The sequence below is a fragment of the Lissotriton vulgaris genome, chromosome 1_2 (genome assembly GCF_964263255.1).
Source record: "Lissotriton vulgaris chromosome 1_2, aLisVul1.2, whole genome shotgun sequence".
NCBI classification, from domain to species: domain Eukaryota; kingdom Metazoa; phylum Chordata; class Amphibia; order Caudata; family Salamandridae; genus Lissotriton; species Lissotriton vulgaris.
The window spans coordinates 323,933,355-323,960,764 of record NC_141686.1 but is presented as its reverse complement, the minus strand read 5'-3'; the positions used below and the strand labels follow the sequence as shown (position 1 = coordinate 323,960,764).

At 45.2% G+C, this 27,410-nt stretch overlaps 1 protein-coding gene across 4 annotated transcripts in view; it reads right to left on the bottom strand.

Moving 5' to 3' along the window:
* FTSJ3 (FtsJ RNA 2'-O-methyltransferase 3) overlaps window positions 1-27,410 on the bottom strand; it is a 109,668-nt gene that overhangs the window by 79,248 nt on the left and 3,010 nt on the right. For all 4 annotated transcript variants that reach the window (XM_086953396.1, XM_086953397.1, XM_086953399.1 and 1 more), the window contains exons 2-7: window positions 10,435-10,614; window positions 9,654-9,759; window positions 9,479-9,525; window positions 8,123-8,202; window positions 7,059-7,158; window positions 1-160 (exon numbers count right to left, since the gene is read on the bottom strand). The exon at window positions 1-160 is cut by the window's left edge and continues 35 nt beyond it. In XM_086953396.1, the coding sequence (XP_086809522.1) occupies window positions 1-160; window positions 7,059-7,158; window positions 8,123-8,202; window positions 9,479-9,525; window positions 9,654-9,759; window positions 10,435-10,501 (560 nt within the window). In that variant the 5' untranslated portion in view covers window positions 10,502-10,614. The remainder of the gene's footprint in view (window positions 161-7,058; window positions 7,159-8,122; window positions 8,203-9,478; window positions 9,526-9,653; window positions 9,760-10,434; window positions 10,615-27,410) is intronic.

Here is a 27,410-nt window from a genome sequence, read left to right as displayed (position 1 = left end):
CTGGAGGCCTGCGGCTTGGTGGCCTGCACCTTTCTGAAGAACTGCTGGAAGATCCAGAGCAGCGGCTGATAATCCTTGGAGCGGAAGACTTTGGTAATGAACCATCCTCCTTTGTTGAGACATTCGGTGGCGCAGCGCAGGGCCATGAGGGTCAGGTTAGCTGCAGAGAGGAGGAGAAGGTCAGCAAACTGAAGACGAGGTCATATCAATCAGGGAATCAAGAATCAAGAAAGCACGAGGAAAAGCACATCAGGCAAGAGAAGCAATTCAGAGGCAGCAGGAGGAGCGAGACATCAGAACAACAGGCGACCACAAAGTGAGGCATCGGATTCAGGGGTGGAAGCAGATACTTGCAAAGGTAGTCAGTACACATATGCAGAAGGACAGGTGTTAGCACAGAGCGAGGTATCAGCAGTATGAAGATTATTAAAAGATGCCAGCCTCACTAGAGGGAGAAGGCAAGAAGCCTTTTCTTTGGCTCCTGGAATAGTCGGTGGTCACTGAACAGTATTTAGTGTGGATACTGTTACCTGCTTGTATCCAGAGGCCACAATGACGGTACACTTCAAAAGAATTGCCAAGTGACTCTTTAGCCACTTGGCTCTCCAGGAAGCAAGATAAGCATTTCAAGACTTATACAGGAGGAAGAAGAGGTAGCAAACCCAAATACAGTCGACACTATAACTAACACACAATAAACTACACGTGAAGCTAATGTGAGGAAAAAAAAGAGAACAAATATTTATTATCAAGAAAGTAAAAAAGGACAGAGAAAACGATAATGCATAGTGAAAATCAGAAGACACTTGAGGGATTTTACCGGATATTAAACAATTTGTAAATGGAACAGATATACCAGCCAAAAGGATGCACTGTGCCAGAAAAGTGCTCTACGCCAGCCCCCAAAGTCCCAATGTCTTGATCTCTGGGAAAAACTGGACAACTCAGTGGGTTTGAGACCGAGTTTCCAAGTTGACACTAAAGTACTCCAAGAAGCTTTTAGCCGGAAAAAAAGGCACTTTCCATACGAGGATGGCCTAGTCCAATTAGAGGTCAACTTTATGTTGTCAAGAGTCTGGGCATGTTATACAGGGTTACTCAGTACTCTGAGACCAGTAAAATGGGACTACCTGCTAGTCTGTGTGTTCTGTTACAAAGGGCTAGTGAGCAATTTGGGTGTCCAGTTAATAGACCTGCCTGCCTGGTAGTCTGTGTTCAGTTACCTATGCCTACATGATAGCGTGCCCAGGTATACAGGCTATAAAAGACTGTGTGTCCAGTTAATAAGGATTACCGAGAGTCTGGGTCCAGTTACCTATGCCTACATCATAGTGTGCCCAGGTATACAGGCCATAAGACTGTGTATCCAGTTAAATAGGATTACCGAGAGTCTGTGTCCAGTTGGACACTGGTCCAACAAACACTACATAACTTGTGGGGTTTTTAAGTCTCCATTGTTTTGGGTATAAACCAACTCTGTAGTCCTACAGGGGGACCAGGCTTTACGGAGCCCTATGAGGTGTGGCGGCGGGGGTCTTAATGTTCATGTGACAAGAGAACCAATTGGACCCAAGGACAAGTCCAAACTGGAAACAAGGAAAGGCAGGTTGTCGTATCCAGTGGAGACAAGAGTCTTCAAGGTTAGTGAAGAACAGTGGTCAGGGCATCTTCTGGGAGGTGGACGGTTCAGACACTCAGATGAGGCCTGTCACAGAACGTATCCCGCCAAACCTCCAACATGAATGCAGGGCCCGCAGAAATGTATCTGCAATCTTGCATCCTCCAAACACTTGAAGGACCAGGGGCCGTATTCTACAGAGTACCGTGAGGGCGCAACGGGCGCGTGTCTGCTTTGTGTGCGCCCTGGGGCACTACTGTATTACAGCGGGGGCGGCAGACGCTTGTGCGGACCCTTCTGTAATACTGGTATCACTGGCACACATGGAGTCAGTGCTGTCTGGAGGGTGCTCCCTCACTTGCAAGGTGCCACCTTTTGCCTCTGCGCCCACTTACAGAGCAGGCGCAAAACAGGCCGTTTGGAGGCGCACAGCTTTATGTGCCACACTATTAGAGTGCTGCTGCAGGATTCCCTCGGGATGGTAAAAAGGAAGTCTCATGACCCCCTCTCAGACATCACTCACTGCACCTCCCTCAACAGGACTCTATGTCCCCTCTTTAAAGCACGGACGCCTGCCGCCTGTACTGCGAAACAATGAGCTGACCCCAAGACAGATGCAAGTTTGCAGCTGCCAAGGAAGCAGTGCATGGATTGTAACAGGGCTCCGGTCCCTGCTCGCAGGCAGCAAATGGATTGTAACAGGGCACCTGGTCCCTGCTCACAGGCAGCACATCTGCTTAAGGGCCCAGGTGTTCTGGTGCACCTGTTTGAACAAGATGGAGACGGGCTATTTATCTTAACCAGAAAACAGGAATAAGATCAGAAACTGACCTCTGGGACAGAGCCTCCCGTCTCACCCACCATCTTCAAGATGGTCTGAATACTGGGATATTTTCTCATTCCACATGACCTTGGAAACCAAATCAAACACAAAAACAAAAAAACACAAGTCTCCTTTTTTTCTTCCATTCCAATGTCTGGCGTGCCATTTTCTGTACATTATTTTCCATGTACGTTAATTTACTGACCCCGTTGTAATACAACACTTCACCAGGATTCTGTTAAAGCTCGGTCACAACACTGCTACCACACGACCGGACCTAACATGAACACCAAAGTTAGGACTCCTCCATTGCTGCCCTCTACCTCTTTCCATGTGTGCTCGCTCCCAGTCTTTGGGGCTCACTAAAGGTGACCCCAAGTTAAGTCTATATATACAAGTACATGCAAGCCATTGGTACTACAGGCAGTAAAGAGGTCACAGGGTCATTTTAATGGCACACTAGACTATATCCTGACCAGAAAGAGTAATACCACGAAGATGGCGGGTGCTACCAGAGTAGACACAGTTATGTCAGATTCATTCTTACCCTCAGACGACGACTTTGCAGACCAATCAGATTAGCCTAATGTGTGTGTGATTTTAGTGATATAATGCAATGGATTCAAGCTATCCAGATTATTGTGTAAAATTGCTTTTTCTTTCCGCGTTGGATGCGCCGCTGTGATGCTGCCAGAGCTAAATTACAGAAGCATTTACAATTCTTTCTGTTCATGTAGACCTTAAACAGGAAACATTCCTTATGAACGAGAAAAAACTCCAACCTTATTTGATAAAAACAACTAAACAATGCCAGTAGATCAAACGTGCTGGTGCGATCAGATCCTAACCAGCATGGCGGAAGCCGGAGGAGCTGAAACGCGATATTTTAAAATTGTACACTTTGGTCATTTATTGCTTTTAACTTGTTTACCTACCCTGAGCTCCTGCTATAACTCTGACTACCGCTTGCACTTACAGCGGATTATAGCGCTGATTTGCAAAGTTGTTTTCGACGGCGCCATCGCCAGTCGCGAGGCCACGCCCACCGGACAGGCCACGCCCACCCCGCCTGCCTATTAAAACGCTGAATATTAGCGCGACCACTAGAATACACTACCTCTGAGGCGGAAGCCGGAGGAGCTGAAACGCGATATTTTAAAATTGTACACTTTGGTCATTTATTGCTTTTAACTTGTTTACCTACCCTGAGCTCCTGCTATAACTCTGACTACCGCTTGCACTTACAGCGGATTATAGCGCTGATTTGCAAAGTTGTTTTCGACGGCGCCATCGCCAGTCGCGAGGCCACGCCCACCGGACAGGCCACGCCCACCCCGCCTGCCTACAAATGTGCCTACCACGCAAGCGCAGCGGACGAGCGCAGCGGGAGCGCCGTTTGCGCGCCGAAGGCGCGCCTAAGGCAAGCCCGTCTGCGCCCGTCCGCGCCAGTACACGCCAGGAGCCAGGCAAGAGGCCTGAGGTAAGAACTACCTATTCAGGGGATGCTCTTCGCTATCTCAACAGGCCCGTTCCATCTCCATGCTCCCAAATACTAATGGGAGACTCCTGCCTCAATCACTGTCCACATTGCTCTTTTAAATACACCCCCTCTATCACCAACGTCCCTACCCAGACGACTATAAACATGGCAATGATTAATTGCAGATCACTACCCAAACACGCCCTTGAAATAAATATGCTTATTGAAGACCTTAGTCTTGATATAATGTTTCTTACAGAAACATGGCTGGCACCCAACTCAGACGCCGACATAGTCCTAGCACTTCCCCCAGGATTTAGTATCCAACATCTTGACCGGCCCAAAGGTAGAGGTGGTGGCATTGCTGTCATCTCCAAGGACTCAATACCTTGCCGTTTCCTTGATAGTCCTCTGGTAGACTGTGAAAACGTCCAATTCACCTTGCAGATCTCCCCTTGTTCCTCTCTTTCCGGACTCCTTATTTACCGCCCCCCCGGTTCTATGGGAAAATTCCTTAACTCCCTCCTAGAATGCTCCTTGGCCAGATCTAGCACTCGGACCAACTTCCTCATTCTAGGGGACTTTAATGTCCATTTTGAAGACAGCAAAGACAATACGGCCTTAGAATTGATCCAAGACTTAGCTACTCACCAATTGCACTTACAGAATTCCCTCCCTACTCATAATCGGGGGCATTTGCTCGACCCCATATTCTGTAATTTCCAGGACCTTGTGACCAGGCCCCCCACTCCTGTGCCATGGTCCGACCACCTTCTCATTCCTTTCAGTTGGCACACCTACTCCAAACCGCCGCAAACTCAAGCCCCCGGCAGACCATCCAGACCCTGGGCGAAACTAGACGTTGCTATATGGAAACAAGCCCTCGAGGATACAGTCCCCACCCTTAGCTCAACCATCGACCTCGCAGACAGGGAATTTTCATCCTGGATTACCAACTCTTTAGACCTAGCCCTCCCAAAAAAACCTCATCGTAAACCAAGGACAAAAGCTACCTCTCCATGGTTTACCCAAGAAATACGCCTTCTAAAGAAAGCCTGCAAGAGAGCAGAAAGAGTCTGGAGAAAAGACTTCAATCCTATCAGCAAAAACAATTACAGACTGATGATTCTCAATTATAAAAAAGCTCTGAAAAACGCACAAATCTCCTTTTACAGCGAGAAAATCAGCCAAGCAGCAAACTCGTCGAGGGAGACGTTTCTCACTTTGAAAAAGCTTCTAAAACCCCCCACTCCCCCAGCTGCGCGAGACCCTACAACAGAACACTGTAATGAGTTAGCCAACTTCTTTGACTCTAAAATTCAAACTATACTCAAACAACTTCCGCCTCTCTCCCCCTTAGACCCCTTCCCACCTCCCAACTTCAGAGCAATGGTGTTGAGCTAAGCAAATTCCAACCCATCAATGCGGAAACTCTTGGTTCTATACTACAAGCCCTCAAAAGCGGATCGCCCCATGACCCAGCCCCGATGAGACATCTAAAACAGGTGGCCCCGAGTATCCTACCTCTTATAACCAACTTACTAAATACCTCTTTCGAATCTGGAACAGTGCCCACAAGCTGGAAAAAAGCGGTGGTGAAGGCACTCATAAAAAAACCTAACCTTGACCCGGATAACCTGGCCAACTTCAGACCTATATCTCTCCTCCCAGGTATCAGTAAACTGGCGGAAAAACACAAACTCCCAGCTTTCACATTATCTGGAGTCCAATGAGCTGCTAAAAACCTCTCAAACGGGCTTCCGCCCGGGCCAAGGGACAGAAACAGCAATGGTGGCGGTAGTCGAAGAAACCAGGAAAGTCATCGATGCAGGAGGATCAGTGGCAGTGATCCTCCTGGACCTCAGCGCAGCATTCGACACCGTCAACCATAGCATCCTTGCCCAACGCCTAGGAAACCTCGCCATCTCCGGGACGGCCCTCAAGTGGCTAAAATCCTTCCTCCACAACCGCTCCTTTCAGGTGGCAGATGGAGATTGTATCTCTAAGGAAACCCCGATACGTTGCGGAGTGCCCCAGGGCCCGACACTCTTCAACGTATATATGGCACCTCTGGAACAAATCGTCGTCCCCTACGGCATCAAACTCTTGACCTACGCGGACGACACACAGCTGGTCGTTTCTCTGAGCCAGGCAGAACCCCCCTCCATCGATCTGTATTCCTGCCTGGAGAATATAGTCAGCTGGATGAGCAACTCCCATTTAAAGCTCAATGGGGAAAAAACTGAGCTAATGGTACTAGGCAACCAGTCCCTTTTTCGCCCGGAGTCTCTATGGCCGCCCAGTATGGGCCCACCACCAATCCCCAAAACTGATATCAAAAGCTTAGGGATTTGGCTGGATGACAAACTTACTCTCAACACCCAGGCCAAAAAAACTGCAGGAACTTGCTTTGGCTTGCTCCGCTCCATCCGCAAAATTCTTCCACTCCTACCATTCCAGTCAAGAAAATTGGTCATCCAGGGCCTCATATTGTCCAGATTGGACTACGGCAATGCCTTATATCTTGGATCCCCAAAGAAAGTCATCTCTAAGCTTCAGGTGGTGCAAAATGCGGCCGCCAGAATTCTCACTGGTACCAAAAAACGCTGCTCTGCCAAACCTGCACTCAAAGAACTGCATTGGCTCCCGGTGGAACAAAGGGTGCATTTCAAGGCCATGTGCCTAACCCACAAAATCCTGCACGGAAAAGCCCCCCCGGTTCTGAAAAATCTCGTAACTCCCCACACGACATCCAGAACCCTACGCTCTACCAATGCCCACCTGACCAAAATACCCAAGATCAAAAAATCACGTTTCGGAGGTCGACAATTCTCATTTCAGGCATCCAAGATGTGGAATACTCTTCCACCGGACCTCCGGGCCCAACCTAATCTCCTAACATTCCGCAAATCCCTGAAGACATGGCTGTTCCCTTGATCCCTTGTTTTCCCTCCGGCCCCTCCCTTGGAGATCTTAGTGGATTCTGTCAGCGCTGGGACGCTCCCGGGCAGCCATGCGCTCTATAAATCTCCAAAATAAAAAATAAATAAAATAAAATGAGTTGAAAGCACAAGAAGGGACTAGGCAGACCCAAAGAGTAAGGGGACAGGGCAATCAGAAGCAAATCAGGAAGTCACCTTGTGAATATGCATCGTGCACCCAGCTGGCGCCAACGTTGGGAGCTCCATCATTCAAGACCACATCTGCCTTCCATGTCTGGAGAGCCTTTCGTAATGCCTGGAAAGATAGGTACATGTGAGGCACCCACAAAGATCACAGTGGCTATGTTTAGATGATAAAAAGATTCGGACCCTAGTCTCAAAAGTTAGGAGGAAGTTCTCCAACAGAAAAGACAGCGTATCAGTTACTGTATCTGGAGCGGCCTCAGACTATTTTGCAAATGTTTTGAGTGTTTTACACTCAAGAGATTACTGTTTATTTTTAACAAAAAGTTATGCTAAGCACATCAGGTATGTAATTTGCACCTATGCGAGTGTGTTTTAATGTTCTAGGCGACTAGGGAGCATAAAATAGCTCATCTCGGGCCTTTTCCGAGATCGAGCCCTTTACAGTTTCAAGTTCAGTCCTTAACAGGAGCCCCCACAGGAACCCATGCCATCTGAGGTACAAACAGCTTCTATCAAAGAACACAGACAGAAGGTAGTAAGGGAGTGAGGCCGTAACACTCGTACTTTTCACAGACTATGAGAAAGAAATGCACCCCAAGGTTCACATATTGGGACACAGGTGAATGAGGGATTAACTGGGGATTACTTCTCCCTCTTCAAACAGAAACCCACGGGAGGAAGGTTACTAAGCCTTCCATGATTCTGGAGCCAAGGCAAACACAAGTGAGAAGCAAATGTGCCACTTCCTCTCAGGTGCTGGGTGAAATTGGAGGTGGGGGTTATAGAGTTTGAGGAGGGATGCACCTACAACATTGGATGGGCAGTCCTGCTAAGTGATGCAATGACGCATGACAACTTCAGCCACTCCATCATTTTGAGCAAGGAGCACTTTGCATTCAGAGACTTGCAATTCCACTTTTCCATTTTTACTCTGAACTTATAGCTGAAAGTGCTGTAGCGAGACAGGACCTATTGAACGAGTCACATGATATGGGACCGCTGCATTAAAATTAGAATCCCTGCTGCCCGTGAGCAACTTCCGCTCCCATTCACTGCCAGGGCACTACCAATACCTGTCGGCATTTCTCGGTTGTGATGTCTTCCTGCAGCGTCACCACATTGGGGATGGACCTGATAGTGACCAAGTCAACTCCTGCAAGAAGGGAAAAACAAGAGTGGTTAGAAGCCAGCCAGCTCTCCAGTCTACTGACTGCACAATCCCCCGCAGCGTCCACTCTAGCAGCATGCCTGGTATTTGTTCTGCCCGGCCCTCCCTGTGTACCACTTCCAATGCCTCTGTTGGCTCCCCTCTGTAGAGGATGCTGTAGACTTTACTGCTGTCCTACCCACCTGTACATTCCCCCATCCCTGACTCATTAGCTAGTTGCAGACATTTCTTTCAGTCTTCTTTTAGAGTAAAGTTACTGGTATTTGCTCCATGATGCACAGTACCTGTGCTTCTCCAACAGCTCACTAGCTGGCTCAGTGCTTCTCTCCAAGAGGATGATCCAGCTGGATTGGGCTGCCCTGTCCCACTGAACCAACATAAATACTGGACTGTATGGTGGTACACGTCAGCCCCTCAACGGAGGGGGCCCGTACTGTGCTCCTCCTTACACACACTTTCATTTATCAGCCTTTCACCCCTGAGGATGCTACTGGGGGTGCCGTGCACTGCATCAACAGGACTCTCGGTCCTTTAATTTGGCCTGAGGATGGAACACGCAGGCACTGTAGAGGTGTACTTTTTAAAGAAGGCATGTTTTACCATAAACAACTGCACGCAAAAGCTTGGCTAATAGAATTATCCAACAATCAAATTGCTATAAAAAGACTTTATCTGAACAAGGCACACATCCTTAACAAGTGCCTGGAGGGAGGGTTTGTGTACTGCAGGGGTTTTAACCAGTATCTCGTGAGCTACTGTAACCCTCCAGCTACCTCCGAGTAGGTCTCCTGTGTGCAGCCCAGATTATTACATTAGAAAGTTTTTGCTTAGTTCTATTATTATACATATAAAAAAATGAAATTATACATCACTACTAATATTAATAGTTCTCAATGCGTTTCATTAAACATTAGTAGCTCTCAGTACAGAAAGGGTTGGAGGCCCCTGGTGTATTGTTTATGGGGTCACAGGAAGCAGCTCCTATACACTGCAGATCCCTCCACAAAGTTTACAGACCACTCTCTCATTCTCGGTCTTTAATATCTCCATGGACCCCTCACCCACTATCGGGGCTTAAATATCCTGTTTCTTCTTTCATGCACACAAGGTGCCTTTCTTTCGCTTTATATGGTTCTTACAAGAGCTGCTCCATAAGACCAATCTCACTCAAAGTATGGTGAATGCTCCCATGTATTCCTGAAAGATTGCCTCTCTCTGGACTTTGGGGTCTTTTGAAACTGCACTTGTTCTGTTAACTCACCGATAATCAGGCTGGACATTGGCATGAATTTAGAAGCCACTTGCAGCCTAACAAAAATAGAAAGAAACTCATTACAGTTCTATAAGGAATGGATTGGTTATTTTTTCTTCAAATGTAGTAGTTAGTCTCAAACGGTATGTAGAAACTGGTCATCAAAGCTACCAGGAGTACTCACCAGCCCCCGGGAGCTGCACACAGGTCCACCAGCGCACGGGCCTTCTGAAGGAACTGGAACTTACGGTTCAGCTGTATCAGCTTAAAGGAGGATCGAGAGCGGTACCCTGGAAAAGGTAGGAAGAAGACAAGACTGAGACCAAGAGCAAAGCAACAGAGCAAGAAAGAGATCATGGAGGTCACAGAGGGCGGGACAACTGACAACCAAACAAAGGATGGAGGAGAGAGTTGTCAAGACCAATACAAAAGACGCATAGAAAGAGACAGTATGACTCAAACGAAAAGAAATGTAAGGAAAGTCGCTAAAAGTCAGAAAAGTGTCTCAGAGAATGGGGAGGGGGGTTGGAAGAGTATGAAGAGAAGCGAAGAACGTAAAGAAAAAGAAGAAAAGCAGAGCAAGAAAAAGATGAGAGAAAATCAAGAAGTGAGACAGGGGAGAATGAGTAAGAATGAAAACTACAGAACATTTAGAACAAAAGAGAAAGGAAGTGAAAGACCTATAGAAAAGTCAAAGAGATGGAAAACAATACTGCATGAGCCAGAGGAAAGAAGGGCAGAGAGAACAAGAGGCACAGAGGAGAAAGGAATGAGGCTCAAAGAGGAGTCCCAGAAAAAGGTCAGAGACATGGGACTTAAAGGGAGCGAGACTCCAGAGAACAGGAAGATACAAGAGGCCACAGAGGAAGAACAAGAGATGAACAAACCACACTCAACCTGTTGCACATTGGCCTTAAAAGAAAAAAAAATATCGAACACCAGAGTGTTTGGATAGTTTTACCCACCAGTCTCCTTGGCCAAATGGTAGAACTTGTCCTTCCGGCTTTTGCCAACCTTGCCCTTCTTGCCCATGGCTGCAGGTCAGGACTGCACCCTGCGTGAGTACAGATGTAGGTTAACGGAAGAGTTCTCCTTCACCGCTGTCTGTCCACCCTCTGTCTGCACAGAGCACTCTCCTTAGTTACCTATGAAGAGGAAATAGAGACATTAGCTGGAGACCCAGAGACGAGAACTGAAATCTGTCCCATACAGCTCGCGAGCCCCAATGAGTTAGAGATCCCAAACGCGCATACGCATTGCCCATCAGTTACACTCGCTGACATAAAAGGATATTTCTGGACCTCAGGGTTGCGCATTTACACTCCTGCACGATATAAAAGGATATTTCTGGACCTCAGGGTTGCGCATTTACACTCCTGCACGATATAAAAGGATATTTCTGGACCTCAGGGTTGCGCATTTACACTCCGGCACGATATAAAAGGATATTTCTGGACCTCAGAGCTGAGCATTTACACTCCTGCACGACATAAAAGGATATTTCTGGACCTCAGGGTTGCGCATTTACACTCCTGCACGACATAAAAGGATATTTCTGGACCTCAGGGTTGCGCATTTACACTCCTGCACGACATAAAAGGATATTTCTGGACCTCAGGGTTGCGCATTTACACTCCTGCACGACATAAAAGGATATTTCTGGACCTCAGAGCTGAGCATTTACACTCCTGCACGACATAAAAGGATATTTCTGGACCTCAGGGTTGCGCATTTACACTCCTGCACGATATAAAAGGATATTTCTGGACCTCAGGGTTGCGCATTTACACTCCTGCATGACATAAAAGGATATTTCTGAACCTCAGGGTTGCGCATTTACACTCCTGCACGACATAAAAGGATATTTCTGGACCTCAGGGTTGCGCATTTACACTCCTGCACGACATAAAAGGATATTTCTGGACCTCAGAGCTGAGCATTTACACTCACGTGCAAGCACGAATGTCACAATTCCAGTGCAAATTAATTAAACAAGCTAAGGCATTTTTGTAGCACACAAACCAGCTTTCTATTTCAACTCCAAATCTAGTGTTTCACTCTACAAAAACAGGGTTTGCGCACACTTGTTTTTGAGAAGTTTTATTCAGCAGTGAGTGATGAACATCTTCAAATGTACTACCCTGTAAGGGAAAGTTAGTACTTTCGTGGAAATCCTTAAATAGATAAGAGCTGGGCTAGACATTACTGATTGTGGGAACCTGATAGAGACCATCAGGTGATGCAGTAAGACATCTATTCGACCCGATTTTCTTCTCAATCAACAACATCACAGTCGACAAGCCACCAACCATGACCTGGACAGACCACGCCCTTGTTAGTTTCAACATACCCATTCCGCACCATCACAGACCTCCCACCACCAGAACCACCTGTTGCAGCTGGAAAAGCATCGCAGAAGGGTGGTAGGATTCTGCCCGCTCCATGCATTTGCCCGAACATACCAGTAACTTGACAAAAGCCATCAAAAACCCTCAACAGCTGGATCACCGCATGCGCAGACGCCCTGGCTCCCATCAAAGCACAACGCAAAGGCAACAGCACTACCACAGGCCAGATGGTACACAGAGGAACTCAGATTGACGTAACACCACTGCAAGCAACTGAAGCGCAAATGGAGAAGTGGTCAAGACATCAAAGATTAAGACCTCTTCAAATCAGTCCTAAGATGCTACCACCCGCAGATGCGGAACAAGTGAATAGCTCTTGCCGATCGCATAAACAAATACACGAACAGTAGCAATGAACTCTTTGCAATCAAATATTTCACGCAGGCTCCTGCTGCCACCAGCAACATCATCCCCTCACAAGCTTGGTGCAACAATCTCTCTGAATTCTTCTGTAACAAAATCACCTCTGTGTACAGTCATTTCGACCCTCGATCAGACTGCAACTAAACTTCCCATCATAGCTGAACGAACTCCCAATCTTGTGGCTCGCCGTCACCACTGTCAAAATCATTGCTACTATGTAGCCCACCCACTCCACCACATCTGCCCCACCACACTTTCACCAAAGGACTACTACCGACCGTCAAAGCACTAACACCCATCTTTAACACCTCCATTGGTTCCGCTACATTCCGAGACACCTGGAAACATGCCACCATCATGGCTCTGCTCAAGAAACCATCAGCTGACCCAGCCACACTACAGGCCCATCTCCCTCCTAAACAACCCGACAAAGGTCTTAGGTCTTAACTAATCAACAGAGCACACCAGCAACCACCATCTCCTTAACACCATTAAGTGCATACTAACCACAATACAATACAGCACTCATTGCCGCTAAAGACGACATGATCCTTGACAGAGGAAACATGGCAGACCTCATTCTCCTGGAGCTCTTCAAAGCATTTGGCACAGTCTCTCACCCCATCCTCATCAGGCGCCTGCATTAGATTGTCATCCAAAGACTTGCTCTCCTCTGGATCTGCTCCTTCCTAACAGATAAGGTTCTTAAACACATACATTATCCCTCTGGTCAAACTCATCAATACACATGACATGAACATTCTCTCCTACGCCGACAACACACAACTTACACTGTCCCTCTCAGACAAGGCCCCTACTACAGAAGAGGAAAGACAACTGTTTCAAGCTCAACATCAACAAGACAGAAGTACTGATCTTCGACAGGAACACCTTCCCACCAAGGAACCACACCCAGCACCCATGCCAGGAACCTTGGAATAATCAGACCGCATACTGGACATAAACGCTCAAGTCAAAGCCATCACTGCATCCTGCTTCCACTCCCGGAAGATGCTGAGGAAGATTTTCAAATGGCTCCCACACAAGACCAGAAAATGTGTTACTCATGCAGAAGTAACCAGTAAGTTGGACTACGGGAACATCCTCTACGCCGGGATTACCAAGCAACTCAAACCATTCAGAACTTGGCAGCCAGGCTCAACCTCCCATGTAGAACTCGCATCACACCACAATACACCTAAGGGAGCGCCACTGGCTTCAGCTCAGTTCGCGCTCATATCAGACTCCTCACACACATTCAAGGCACTGCACGACCTGCCTGAAAAGTTGCATCGCCTTCCACCAACCCCACAGACAACTACGCTTGACTCCTACTAGCGTACATCCGATGCATACACAGAACCAGACCAGGAGGACGGCTGCTGTCTTGCATCGCTCTTAAAGTGTGGAGCAACCTCCCACTTCACATCAGAGCCTCCTCCGCCTCTTCTTTAATTCCGCAAGAAGCTGAAGACCTGACTTTTCAATTAACCTACCATAGGCAGGGCGAGGAACACACACCTGCTGACTGCCAGGATACAGTCGCGGGCAATAATGCACTTTACAAATACGCATAACGTAACAAATCCTAAAGTGACAGACACTACATTTGCACCTTCTTAATTTGCGATTAACTTGCTGCATTTTTCAGATATCAAATTATTAACATGTGCTCATTTTCCCAGTAATAGCAGATATGGTTCATATTTAACAGAGCTTTCTCCATATCCAAGGATCAAGTTAATCAGCAGGTTAACAAAATATAATCTAAATCTCCTTTCAACCCTTGTCCTCCTAACTTGTTTCAGTTGCTAGTACGCCAGATCATCTCTAGCCCACTGGTACTTGCAATAAATCCCTTACAGCTGCAACTGTCCCCAGCACCTAGGGGAAAAGCTGCGATTATCTTCAAGTGATACTTCCTTGCCAATCAACTGTAGATCCATCGGATTGCTCCCGTTACCAGTCAAAATCGTAGCGAAGGCAGTCAATGCCGTGTTATCCACCTATCTGGAGAACAAGAATATCCTGGACAACTCTCAGGCCTGCTTCAGACCAGCGCATGACTTTGAAACAGCCTGGCTGCCGGTGATTGATGACATCAGAAGAACTCTAGATCTGCATGGTTACTTGCTGGTCCAGAAACTGGTTAGCCTTCTCTGCGCACTTGACGTGGTTTCTCACTCGGTGCTCCTACCAGAACTTGCAGAATTCAGCCTAGGAAAGCTAGCCATAAATAGTATCAATCCTCTTCAAGTGAAAGAAGCCAGCGAGTTGCCCACCTTCGCAGTCTCAATATTTTTCCATTCAATGCGGAGTGGCTGAAGGTTCATTATTAAGCCCCACCCTCTATGATATATACATGTGTGTGTGTGTGTGTGTGTGTGTGTGCGTGTGTGACCACGACAGCTGAGCAGGTAACACCACATGGGTTCTGTATCACTTCTTATACAAATGACCCCAAACTGGATGTGTTTAACCCCTTCCATGCTGATGACGGCCCCCATCCGTCATGCATTACAGTGCTCGTGTGCTGATGACGGCTGGGGGCCGTCATAAAGCCATTGATTCTTTAAAAGCCTAGCACACGAGGAAAATCGGCCCAGCATGGAAGGGGTTAAATGGTCTTTAATTTTATGGTGAGAAAACAGAGATCCAGATCTTCAACAATCAAACTTCTTTCTTGTCTCCCAACTGCTGCCACGGAATCGGACCCTGTACCAATGCAAGTCAGTACAGTTAGAACAGTGGGTGCCCCATTTGACAAAATGGCCGTTACTTCACATATCAGCAAAACAGCTGCCACTTGTTTCTTGTCTTCCGTCTGCTATAGAATATTCTTCCCTTATAAATCATCCCATCTCGTAAGAGGCTCCAGTTTCCTCTCGTCTGAATATGGTAAACTTTCTCTATCTTTGTTTCCCTTGCTATTGGATCAACAGTCTACAAATTGTTCATGGTGTGGCCAACAGGCTACTGAAAAAAATTCCTGCCTGTAGTTCCATAAAACAACATTTGCACTTGCTTTACTGGTTTCCTATACTTAAACGTTTGACTTTAAGTCTCTCTGCATCACTCATTGTGAACTCAATCTTAGGGGCACCTCTTGTATCAAACATACATTTTCCTGACGTATTCCGTCTTGCTGCGTTTGTTTCTCCCGCTAAGAAGGCAAGGGGGTAATCTTTCTCCTACTTAGGCACAAAAGCCCAAAACCTTCTCCATCTACCTAGTAGGCACATAATCGACCATACTCTGTTAAGCAAAGAATTAAAACATGTTTTTTCCAAAATTAACTGTCAAAGCCTTCAGCGCCTAGACGCCTTTGGATATTTCTATGATTTACAAATTTCAATTCATATAAGCACTATGGTAAACGTACAGACCTCAGCCGCAAAATACCATAATTTCGAAGAATCAATCACATCGCACCAATTCAACAGTTCTGTCACATAGCTGACCTTCATGGTACTCGGAAATGTACAACCCCCCACGCACTGAGCAACAACAACACTGGTGGGTGCACAGAACAGCTCCAAAGCCTTATGGCTGGCAGCTTACTCTTAAACACAATGATACTCTACCTGGAACTGAACATATGCACATAACATACTTGTTAATTCGATGCCACATGAGTACAAAATACCCAGATAAATACTGCTCCGCACAGGCTGACTAGATGTAACCATGTCATGAATGTAAGCGGGTGGTGTGGTACGTTCTGACGAGATCCTTCAGACTCGAACTTCGGACCATGCTGTTACCTGTCATTGAATTAAACCTGAGTGACCATACCCTCTTGCACATTAGCACCTATAATTTATAAGAGTGGAGCACTTTCTCCTCTTACGAAGAAAAAAACTTTTGCCACGGTACTTCTGTATGACACGATTTGACATTGCGAACTGTGAGTGTGGATTGCATAAAAACATAAGCAGCCTTGTAGAAGTCCTGTTGGGACGAAACGTGTCGCATCGGCTATGAATCTTGTATTGTGTTTTTAATGAATGAAGTCTGAAGAATTAGAATACAAAAGAATAAAGGAAGAATACATTTTCTCTAGTATCTTAAAGACTCACTGGATTCATTTGGGAGACCTCTTTTCGTCTTTCAATCAATTAGGATTAATTAATTTAGATCTTGAACCTGAAGTTGATTATAGGTGTGTGCTGAGCCAACTCGTTTCTTGTGTTTTTGGCTTTCCCAAATTAGTCGGGACGTAGGACGGTCATGTTTGCGGCTCTTTGCCCCACCACTTTGCCCTAACTTTCAAGCACTAGACTGACCGGTGCAGGCTCGGAGTGCCCTGCCTTCTGTTTCTTGTCTTGTTATATGCACATAACATACTTGTTAATTCGATGCCACATGAATACAAAATACCCTGATAAATACCAATACTCACAGGCTGACTAGATGCAACCGTGCCATGAATGTAAGCAGCTGGTGTGGTACGTCAACGTGTGCATCCAGAATAGGTGTATCGCAAGACAACAAATGGACAATGAAGGAAAATGCGCTATATTACGATGAACGTGCTGCCCTGGAGTCAGCCGCAAGTCACGCTGCCTTGGGGGCAGCGCATTCATGTGAAAAACAGAGCAGCTGCTTTGAAGCAGCTCCGTGTTTTCATAGCGCAGGCGGCACCAGCCGGCACTTTGAAGGGAGAATAGAGATCTCCTTGCAGACAGGTAGAGTGAGTGACTGCACCCGTCTGCAAGTGGATGTCTGGGGAGTCCATGGGACCCCTTTCCTCCCTCCAGAGGGCTGCTATTAGGGTGCACACTGACAGTGCAGCACCTTTTTCAATGCCCCTCCTGAGAGCTTATTTGCCTCTGTACCCGCGTCTGTAATACGGCACAAATGCAGAGGCAAATGAATTCCTACATTATGCAAATGAGGGAATGCCCTCTGAAAATAGGGCTGGTGCTTCATGAGCGCCAGTGCTATCGGTATTACAGAAGGGGCCGCACAAGCATCTGTGGCCCCTTCTGTAATACAAAAGTGCCCTGGGGGCTTGCAAAGCAGGCGCAAACGCCCATTGCGACCCCAGGGCACTAGTTTAATATGGCCCCTGGTAGCCAGTTGGCAACCAACCGCATCCTGCCCTGAGAGCAGTTTCTAAGTAGAAGGGCACCCCTGGTACGCCGATCTTGAATGGACTGGAAGAAGGACCGAAGGAGGACTGCTGTGGTGCCCTGTGGAACCATCTAGGAAAGGCTGCCCTGTCGTGGATTGCACCTGCTGATTCTGGTGGCTACCAAACGACGGGGGCTGTGCCTGCTGTGCTCCTCGAGAAGGAGCAGTCTCTAGAGTCCAGCCATAGCCAAGAAACTCCAAGGTTAAGTGAGCTGGCCTTCAGTTCATGGAAACACACAGCTCAGAAGCCGGCAAGAGCCAAGGTGGTAGCCCAAAGTCTTTAAACCACCGCCAAGCAGCCCCAGGGACCATGGCTTGATGCACAAAGTAGCACCCGGGTTCGAAGAGCCCGATAGTGTCATTGAGGTGCAGTTGGGACCCCCAGAGGACGAGTTATTGACTCAGGAAGGATTGGCCTGTGATCACGACACTGAGCACATAGCGCAAACTCGACCCTAAGGTATCAGAGTGCTTTACATGAGCACTGTGTTGTTACAGACAGACTGATTCCTTTTTGATAGGCACAGGGAGATTAAGTGATCTGCCCAGAATCACAGGATGCTGAGCGTCCCTGCCGAGACTCAAACCTGGTTCTCCAGCTTTGAGGACGGCCGCTCTAGCAGATAGGCAACATCCTCTTACAATTCTAGAATTGGCAATACTGTGTTATTCTCTATCGGAGTTTGCTATCCCTCTACCACACATTGGGGTAAGCCTTTCCTGCTTGCTAACATTACCTTGCGAGAGTGAAGTGTAAAAAGGAAATAACTTGATTACTGAATTGAATGATGTAAAATTGCAAAATTTAAAACCAGAAAAAATTTGAGTCTGGGCAATTGTTTTAATTCACTTTCCCCTCCTTTACCACACAAGAGCCCCTTGAAATACACGAGTTCAGGATGAGCACTGTACAAAATCTTCTATTCGGTTTGATTTAATAAACGATAGTGGTGTCGTCTAACAGCAACACATGCACCCAAGAAGGTGTGCATGACAACTGACTTGCTTCTTAGTTCACTGTTGGCGTTGTTGTCAAGGTGAGAGGAAGCATGAATGTTTATACGTTCATTTTTAAAACCATCTCTTTAAAAAAAATACTTCTCAATGCGCTGATATAACCAGATGTACTAAGGTGATTTTTGAAGAGACGTTATCATATTTCTACACTTTGTTTCAACATATCTTTAAAAATCAATGCATTCCTAAAGTTAAGTGCTGCAGGACACATTATCTGCTTCTATGCTTTGTCAAAACTTTATTTGTTTTTCAAAAGTACATCACAACATTGTCACGCGTAGTCTCCATCACATGGTATGTGGCAGCTATTCACAGGTTGAGTTGCTACGGTTCTCGGGGCTCTCATTTTCGTAATTATTAAACAAGTGTTTACCATTGCAGTGACTATAACCTAAGCGTACCTGCTATCCTATACCCTCTTCCCCCGTCCCCACCTCCCACAAACAAATGGTGCGCAAGATAAACAGTCTGTGCATACAAGGCATGTGTGGTATGGGAATCAGATCCAAAGGTGGTAAGGGGGAAGAGGGGGACACCAGGATTGTCAAGTCTTAGTGTCCCCCTTTGGTGAGGCTCTTAAAATGTAAAGAGGCGGAGTGCCATTGTATCAGCGGCAGAACCCTAGAGAGGTACGTCAGCAGTTATATTAAAAAAATTCTTAAAGTTATCGGTGAAGATATCTGCCATACGCTCCATCGCAAGGGCCTGCCACTGCATTAGGGGCGGGCCTCCTTTTTCCAGGCGTGTGCTATTGCAGTCTTTGCTGCCCCAAGTTAGAGCCACAGTATGGAGCAATCTTCCATGGTTTGGTATTTAAGTGACTCATCCCTAAGACCCAGGAACAGAAACTCCAAAGTATCTGGCAAAGGATAGCCCAGGAGGTCTTTAATCGAGGCAAGTATTTCTGTCCAGAACAGGCGGATTGTTGGGCAGTCCCACCAGATGTGCTTAAATCTTTATACCTCACTCACCAGTCCAGACATGTACACGTCACACTACATACAGCTCTACAGCAGACTCTAGACTGGTTTTATACATGGCTCAGTATGCCACCCTTATACCTCACAGTACACTCACCCTATAACTGGGAGTCCGCAGCCCACCTTTACACACCACGCTGTATCCACCCTACAGTGCAACCAGTCTACACCTCACAGGTTACTTTTCACCTTTACATCTCATCCTGTATCCACCCTACAGTGCAGCCAGTCTGCATCTTACAGGTTACATTTCACCTTCACATCTCATCCTGTATCCACCCTACAGTGCAGCCAGTCTGCATCTCACAGGTTACTTTACTCATCATGCTGTATCCACCCTACAGTGCAGCCAGTCTGCTCCTCACATGTTACTTTTCACCATTACATCTCATCCTGTATCCACCCTACAGTGCAGCCAGTCTGCACCTCACAGGTTACTTTTCACCTTTACATCTCATCCTGTATCCACCCTACAGCGCAGCCAGTCTACATCTCACGGGTTACTTTTCACCTTTAAATCTCATCCTGTATCCACCCTACAGTGCAGCCAGTCTGCACCTCACAGGTTACTTTTCACCTTTACATCTCATCCTGTATCCACCCTACAGTGCAGCCAGTCTACATCTCACGGGTTACTTTTCACCTTTACATCTCATCCTATATCCACCCTACAGTGCAGCCAGTCTGCATCTCACAGGTTACTTTTCGCGGAGTGTCCTGAGAGAAGCGGCGGCGGCGGCAGCGGCAGAGGAGAAGGTGGCGGCGTGTTTGGTTGCCACGGCCGAGTACGAGTGTGATCTTTTTGTAGACCGCTTGCCAGTTTTGCAGGTCACGGGTCGTGGTGCCTTGAGGAGGGCACCCGAGGAATCGGCAGGCAGGCGGAGCGGCAGGCGGGCGGAGCGGTGCTGCACCGCCAAACTGCGAGGCGTCCAGCGGTAGCCGTCCACACCCGGCAGTCAGCAGAGGAGGTTTAAAAGCAGAGCCGAGCTGAGCAAAGAGCTGAGGCAAGTAGCGTGGGCTAGCACTGCTCGTTTCTGTAGTGTTTGTGGAGCTATTAGGCTGCCATGTGGGGGTAGCAAGAGTAAGCTGCTGCAGCGTTTCTAAACAAACATATTGATAATTTAAGACAAGCCAAAGCAGTTAAACAATCCAAGAGGGTGGCAGAGGGAATTTGGGCATCAGGTAGCCCTCTGTGTGCTCTGAACACTTTGAAACCCCCTGAGACCTTGAGCCCTTGAGCCAGAAAAGAGGACTTTTTGGCAGAGCGGGAGCAGAGGAGTAAAGCTATGTTAGCTATGTTAGCGAAGTGAAGCAAAAAGTCTAAAGCATCCCCAAGGCTCCCCAAGGCTCTGGTTACGGAGAGGAGCAGGAAGTGGCTGAAGGAGTTGGAGCTGGAGGAGCCACGCGGGTTTGCAAAACAGTAAAGACTTAACAAGAGGCATATGACGGACGAGCTCATAAGGAGTGGCGTTGGGAGCAGCAAAGGACCAGCCGGAAACCTCTGGGGCAGTATTTTGGGGCATTTGGGGCAGCAGAAATTACCAGCACTCGCCTGGTCTTTGTTCTGTACTAGCCCAGTCGACCCAGTTTCGAACAGAGTAAGAGCAAATGAGCTGGAGAGCAGCACCTAAGAGAAACGCACTTTTTTACGGATAGTAAAGACACTGTACGACAAAGGAATACTGAGAGAGCTGAATTATCCATTCCGAGTCCAGGTTTTAATAACTCAGAATCATACTCTCATCGTTCTCGCCAATAAAGCAATCTACAGAACCCTCCATCCAATCCAATCCCAGATCATATTTCTAAAGTGCTCTCCCTAGACAGCAGCTGTCGCTTAAGTGGCAGACGGGCCAGGGAAGCCCTCGGAAAGATAACGCAGGATAGGAGTAGGAAGGAAACCCTTTTCCGGTATTTGAAGCACCGAAGATGCGGTCAGGAAAAATTCGACAACCTCCAATACAGAAAGCAAAAAGAAGGTTGGCAGTAAAAGGGAAAAAGGAACAAGGGAATAAAAACAATCCAAAAGAGCAAACCGGGAATGAACATTTAGACCAGGCATATACCCCCTCAGTGGAACCTTTCAAATTTGGAGATGATAAAGTGATGTACAATTTCCAGTTTTTAAAAGAGCGAGGGGGAATAACACCAAACAACAGCATCGGCGCAAAATCTCAAAAAAGCCAAAATAAAACAACTGGTCTGACCACAACACGCAAAAAACGCAAGATGAGTAACGACTCTGAAACATGTACGAGCCCTAATCTCAAAGAAAAATCGACAATAAAAAACTGGCTGATAAAAACATCGGCCCAAGTTCACGCGCCATGCAATGAAACAAAGTCAATACCAAACAACACACCAGATGAGATTGATGAAAATAATCCAGTACACATTACGCAGAGTAACTTGGGATCTCAAACAAATCTACAGAAAAGCGCACAAAAAACAGAGTGGTCAAAATCATTCTCGATCTTCGAAGAAACAGAATTGCGGAGAATGCTCGAAGAAAACATCAACAAGGAAGTCGATTTAACGCACCTGAGTCTTGAAAGTTTAAGTAAACTAAAATTTCACGAAAACATGGATACAAGGAAAGTAACTGGACAGAAAATGAAGCCAATATCCTCCCCAATAATCCTTACATCAAGTCCAATCAAACAGCCAGGAAATAAAAGCCAGGTCTCTGACATAGGTAAAAACTCAATTAAAGACGCACACCCTATAACTATTTCTTCATCAGAAAGTTTAAACTGGACAACAGGGATACGGTCAGAACAAACTGAAGGAAAATCTACACTCTAGGGGGATGTGCTCCTAAAAAGTCTACAACAAGCAACTAGTGCACTGAACTTTCAATCTAACAAACTGGATGTGCAGGTAGACTTAATGAACCTAATTGCACCTCACATATCAGGGATAAATTTGAAACTGGAAAAAATTGCGTTATACCTCATAAAAGAAAAGGAGGAGGAAAAACAATGGAAAAATAAACTAACAGACCAAAATTGTGTCTGCAAGGAAATAATAGATAAATTAGCAACCCTCCCAGACATTTTGAAAGACATATTAGAGGTAACATGTGGGAAATCCAACAAAAGTGACAACCTCAATACAGAGGCCATAGAGGTCAATAAACCCGTAAATCAAAACAGATCTATCAATATCATAGAAGAAAAAACTTTAAATGACACAGACAAAAATGAACCACCAACGAGAGGCCTGGAAGAAAACAAAACAATGAGTTCGTCGGGCATGTCAGAACCCCTAACCAAAAGACAACGGAAACGGGCAAGGAAGGCGAGAAAAAAAGCCATTAAAAGTAAGCAGGTAAACAAACTCTTTGCTATTTTCGAACAAAAGACAAAAGTTGCCCCAATTAATCAGATCACAGATTCCTCCACCAGAGAGGATGGAAAAAAAGTAACAAATACAGAGGAAATAGAACAAACAAGACCTTCAGACCAGACCGAAACACCATCAAACACAGAAGGGAAACCAACAGATGAGGAAAAGTCAATTCTAAAGAAAACCAACGACAAAAACGAAACACTAAAACCAAACCGTAGAGAAGCCGTAGAACAACAAAAAATACAGGATAACACGCAAGAAAGGGTTTGTGAAACTCTGGCCCAAAAAGGATCAAGTTGTCATAATGGCGGAAATCCACCATTCAACCAGAAAAAAACGGAACATGAGCAAAGACAAAAAATAGAGGCAGACCAAGTGAGGGAATCGAATATTTATCTGACCATCACAGTAGGAAATAAAGGAAGAACCTGCAGAGATAGTCCCGAAAATGAGTCTACTGATAAAATAGGGCAAAACGTAAACAACATACAAATAAGTTGAGAAGAAATGCATCCTACAAAAGAGGCATCTATGGTAGATTACATCCGACCGGACTCAACAACTACGGTCTGCCAGAACGATAACATCTCATATTCATTTTGTTCCAAGTGAGGGAAAAAGGAGAGTCTACCAAACCCGACATCCTGAATCGGTTAGTATGGAAACAGAATGTACATTATTGTTTAAGCCGGAATATCAAACAAAAGGAAACACAGACACACTGAACAGAGGAAACATCCTGCGATTATTTGAAGTGATACCAAAATTAAGGGGTATAACAACAAGCGACCTAAAAGCCCTAGAATTCATCCAAGGAAACAAAGAAACAGACATGGAAATAAGTAGAACCACCTGGGGATCCAAAGAAATAGCAGATCTCATTTTTTCAACTAGGACTCACTTTTCAGAATGGGGAATAACTCTAGAGCGTCACACCCCAATAAAATATCCATTCCCACTGTTAAGTAATACATTTCCCCAATCTAATAATACAAAGGAAAAAACACAATCAATCCTAATGGGAGCAAGAAATAAAACAATCCCCGAACAAGAGCTGAGCAGTATCAAAACAAAGCAGGAATACCAGCGTCAGAAGGAATACAGAGACTGGTCTTGGGTAGCACAGGCACTAAATTCTCATCGATCCTGATGTAGTGAAACTGGCACTAAAAAATCAAAGACATAATAGCAAATTAATCTCAAAACCAGTAATAAAAATAAAGATTTGCTCATGGAATGTACACAGCTTCAAAGAAATGTCCCAAGATCAAGAGACAATAGACTACCTGAGTAATTTCGAAATAATACTACTTCAGGAAACATGGAATCTAACCCCGAAGCAAATTATGGGATACGAGGAACACCACATACTGGCAGAAAGACTGGCAAAGTTTGTACACCCAAGGGGTGGCCTGTCTATCTTTATTACGAACAACCTAGACTGGAAAACCGAACTGCTCGATGTAGGGGAAAATTGGTTACAACTGGTCAAAATAGAGTCAAAAGCAAGTAAAAAAAAGTCCAGGATGGAATTTAATAATTATAAACATATATATCCACCCAGATAAGACAACAAAAAAGAATAAAGCACTACCTTTAGCAAATTTGATAAAATCCCTACGTAAAACTTATCAATTAAATGAGATATTTCTTTCCGGCGATTTCAACAGCAACCTAATAAAAGCCAATACGACCAAGGATAAATCACATAATATTTGGGGCGAACTGGAATCTCTAGGTTTAATAATCCTCAACGGAAACACAGAGGGAGATATACCTGCCAAAACCACCTTTACCAGCGGCAAAAGGAATTCTATAATCGACTTCACTTTAATAAGCAATGAACTAAAAAAGAGCATAGATTATTTTGGAATCCAAATCCGACCAGAGAGCGACCATTCCCCACAAGAGATAATAATGAGGAAAAACATCGAAGAGAAAACTCAATTAGAATTTCTTACCGCGATCCCGGAGATATACAAATTGAAGAAAATCAAAAGCAAAGGCAATATAAAAAAGGAAATTATGGACTCGGTACTGGAACACGTAAATTTTACGAACACCATAATAAACCAATCACCCATAACAAATTGGGAGAATTTACATAAATTTGTACTAGGAAAATTTGCGGTAAAAACTCCGGCAATTTATGAATACAAAGTATATAAAGATCAGTGGTATAATTTCAACTTAAGAGATAAGAAAAGAGAAATTTTGAAAAAGTTAAGAAAAATGGCCGCAGAAAAAAAGAATCGGAAAAGAAATAGATCACACCGCTATACAAAAAATGAGGAAAGAATATAAAGAAGATTGCAGAAAAGCAAAAACATCTTACACAGAGGAAACCTGGATAGAACTGTTAAGAACAAGCAAACTACCAAACAGTGGAGAATTTTAGAAAATTATAAATAAATTATCGAAAGGAGCAGGTGATCAACATAACATAGGAATAAGTGAAGAAACATGGGCTGCATATATCGACACTTTGTATAACTTCCAGAGCCTCCCAATTAACTCAGTAACATCTAATTACCTAAAAAAAGGTCAAGAACAAAAAGAAAAAACCCTCGGACAGTGGAAAAAGAACCAGCCTGAAGGCACTGCCCTAGAGGATCAAACGCCCTTGACAACTACCAAACAGCTAACCAGCCTAATAAGGAAATTAAAAGCGGAGGGAGCAGCTGGCCCAAATGGAATGCCTAATGCCTTATTCAGATATGATATCGACTTCTGGGCAACTTACCTGACTCCATTGTTTAACCACATTTATAAGGAAAAAAAGATTCCAGAATCTTGGCAAGGAAACATCTTCCACCCTCTCCTTAAAGGTGGATGCAGAATGGACCCTGGCAACTACAGACTAATAGCCCTAATCGATGTGGAGGCAAAGCTTTTTTCATCTTGCATATTGTCTCTACTACGACAATGGATAAAGGATCACAAAATAATACCCAACTTTCAAACCGGTTTTAGGGAAGGCATGGGCTGCTTAACCAATCTGTCAGCCCTGTCTTTACTAATCGAAGGAGCAAGGAAAAGGAAGACCTGTCTAATAGCCTGCTACATAGACCTGAAATCCGCCTTCGATCGAGTTCCCAGAAAACGACTATGGGAAAAACTGGATCTCATGGGTCTCCCACCGGCACTAACGGAAACATTAATGGCTTTATATAGCAAAACATGGGCCAAGGTAAAATTGGGTGATGGAAGAAGAATATCTGCTGAACAAAAAATAACTAATGGCCTTAAACAAGGCTGCGTGCTCTCCCCAAGCCTTTTCAATATATATCTGGCCGATTTGAAAGATCAACTCAAGAATGTTAATGGACACCCGCCTAAACTGGCCAATGAAAGCATCCAGTGCCTCCAATATGCGGATGACATTGTAGTTTTAAGCCAAACTCCAATAGGCCTACAAAGAGAAATATCGGAACTAACAGACTATTTCGAGAGAGAAGGTTTGGAAATAAACATCAAAAAAACAAAGGTGGTGAGATTGACGGGCACCAGTGGAAAATCCTTCAATTGGCAAACAAAAGGAAAACCCATTGAGGAAACAACTGCTTATAAATATCTGGGGGTTACAATAAGTAAAAACATGTCCCTCACAGATCATAAAAGAACTATTGCCGCAAAGGCACAAGCACTGAGTTTTGCTTACAAGGTTTTGCAAAAGAAATTGCAATGTCCATCATATGACCACCTGTTAAAAGTAATGACAGCCCAAGTCTTACCATCCCTCTCATATGGACTGGAAATATGGCATTGGAAAGAAGCAGCTATTCTAAACGCACTCCAGACAAGAATATACAAAGCTGTCTTTCACATATACAAAGGAGCAGCCCCTGCCCAAATAAGGCTAGAATTTGGTCTACAAAATCAAATCTACCAGAGGAAAGCAGCTCTAGTGAAATGGTGCTGGAAATTGAGATTATCGGAAACAGGATCTTTAAACAACTTATGTTGGCAAGAAATTAAAAAACAATATGACCAACAAGAACCCAACTCATGGGGCTATGACCTGAGAGCATCACTAGATACCCTAAAAATAGTGGAGATCTGGAACAACCCACCGGAAACAACGTCCTTTAAAAAAATTTGCAATCTAAATGCAAAAGCCTTATCTTTGGTAGAAGATAAAAAGACTTTGGCCAAACGTCGACACGCATGGACCATTCTAAATTCGTACAAACGACTAAAACCTCAACCTTATCTCACTGCGCACTTCCGGCTATCATTAAAAACAAAATTCATGGCCTTCAGAATGGGCAACCATTTCTCAAAAGACTTGATTCCGTCATGGAAGGTCACTCACCAGGAACGAAGATGTAGATTATGTGATTACCACAGTGAGACCTTGTGCCACCCGCTGTGCACGTGTGAGTCTTCTAAAGAAGAAATGAAAATTTTACTGAAACCAATTTTTAATATGCTACAGATCCGTACCTGCAGGCAAGCTGTGACCAGCTGGATGGGAGCAGGTTCAAACATTTTGATATGCCGCGGGGTAAAGTTTATGAATTCTGTAGAGACCAAGCTTCAAAAAGCAGAATCAGACCTCTGATAATGACTGGGTTAGTTTGTAAATGAAAAAACGAGAAAAGACATTTTTAACTAAAGGAACTTTTAAGTGTTTGCTATTTTAAATTGTTTTTGGATATGTATGCTTTATGGTTATGAAATACC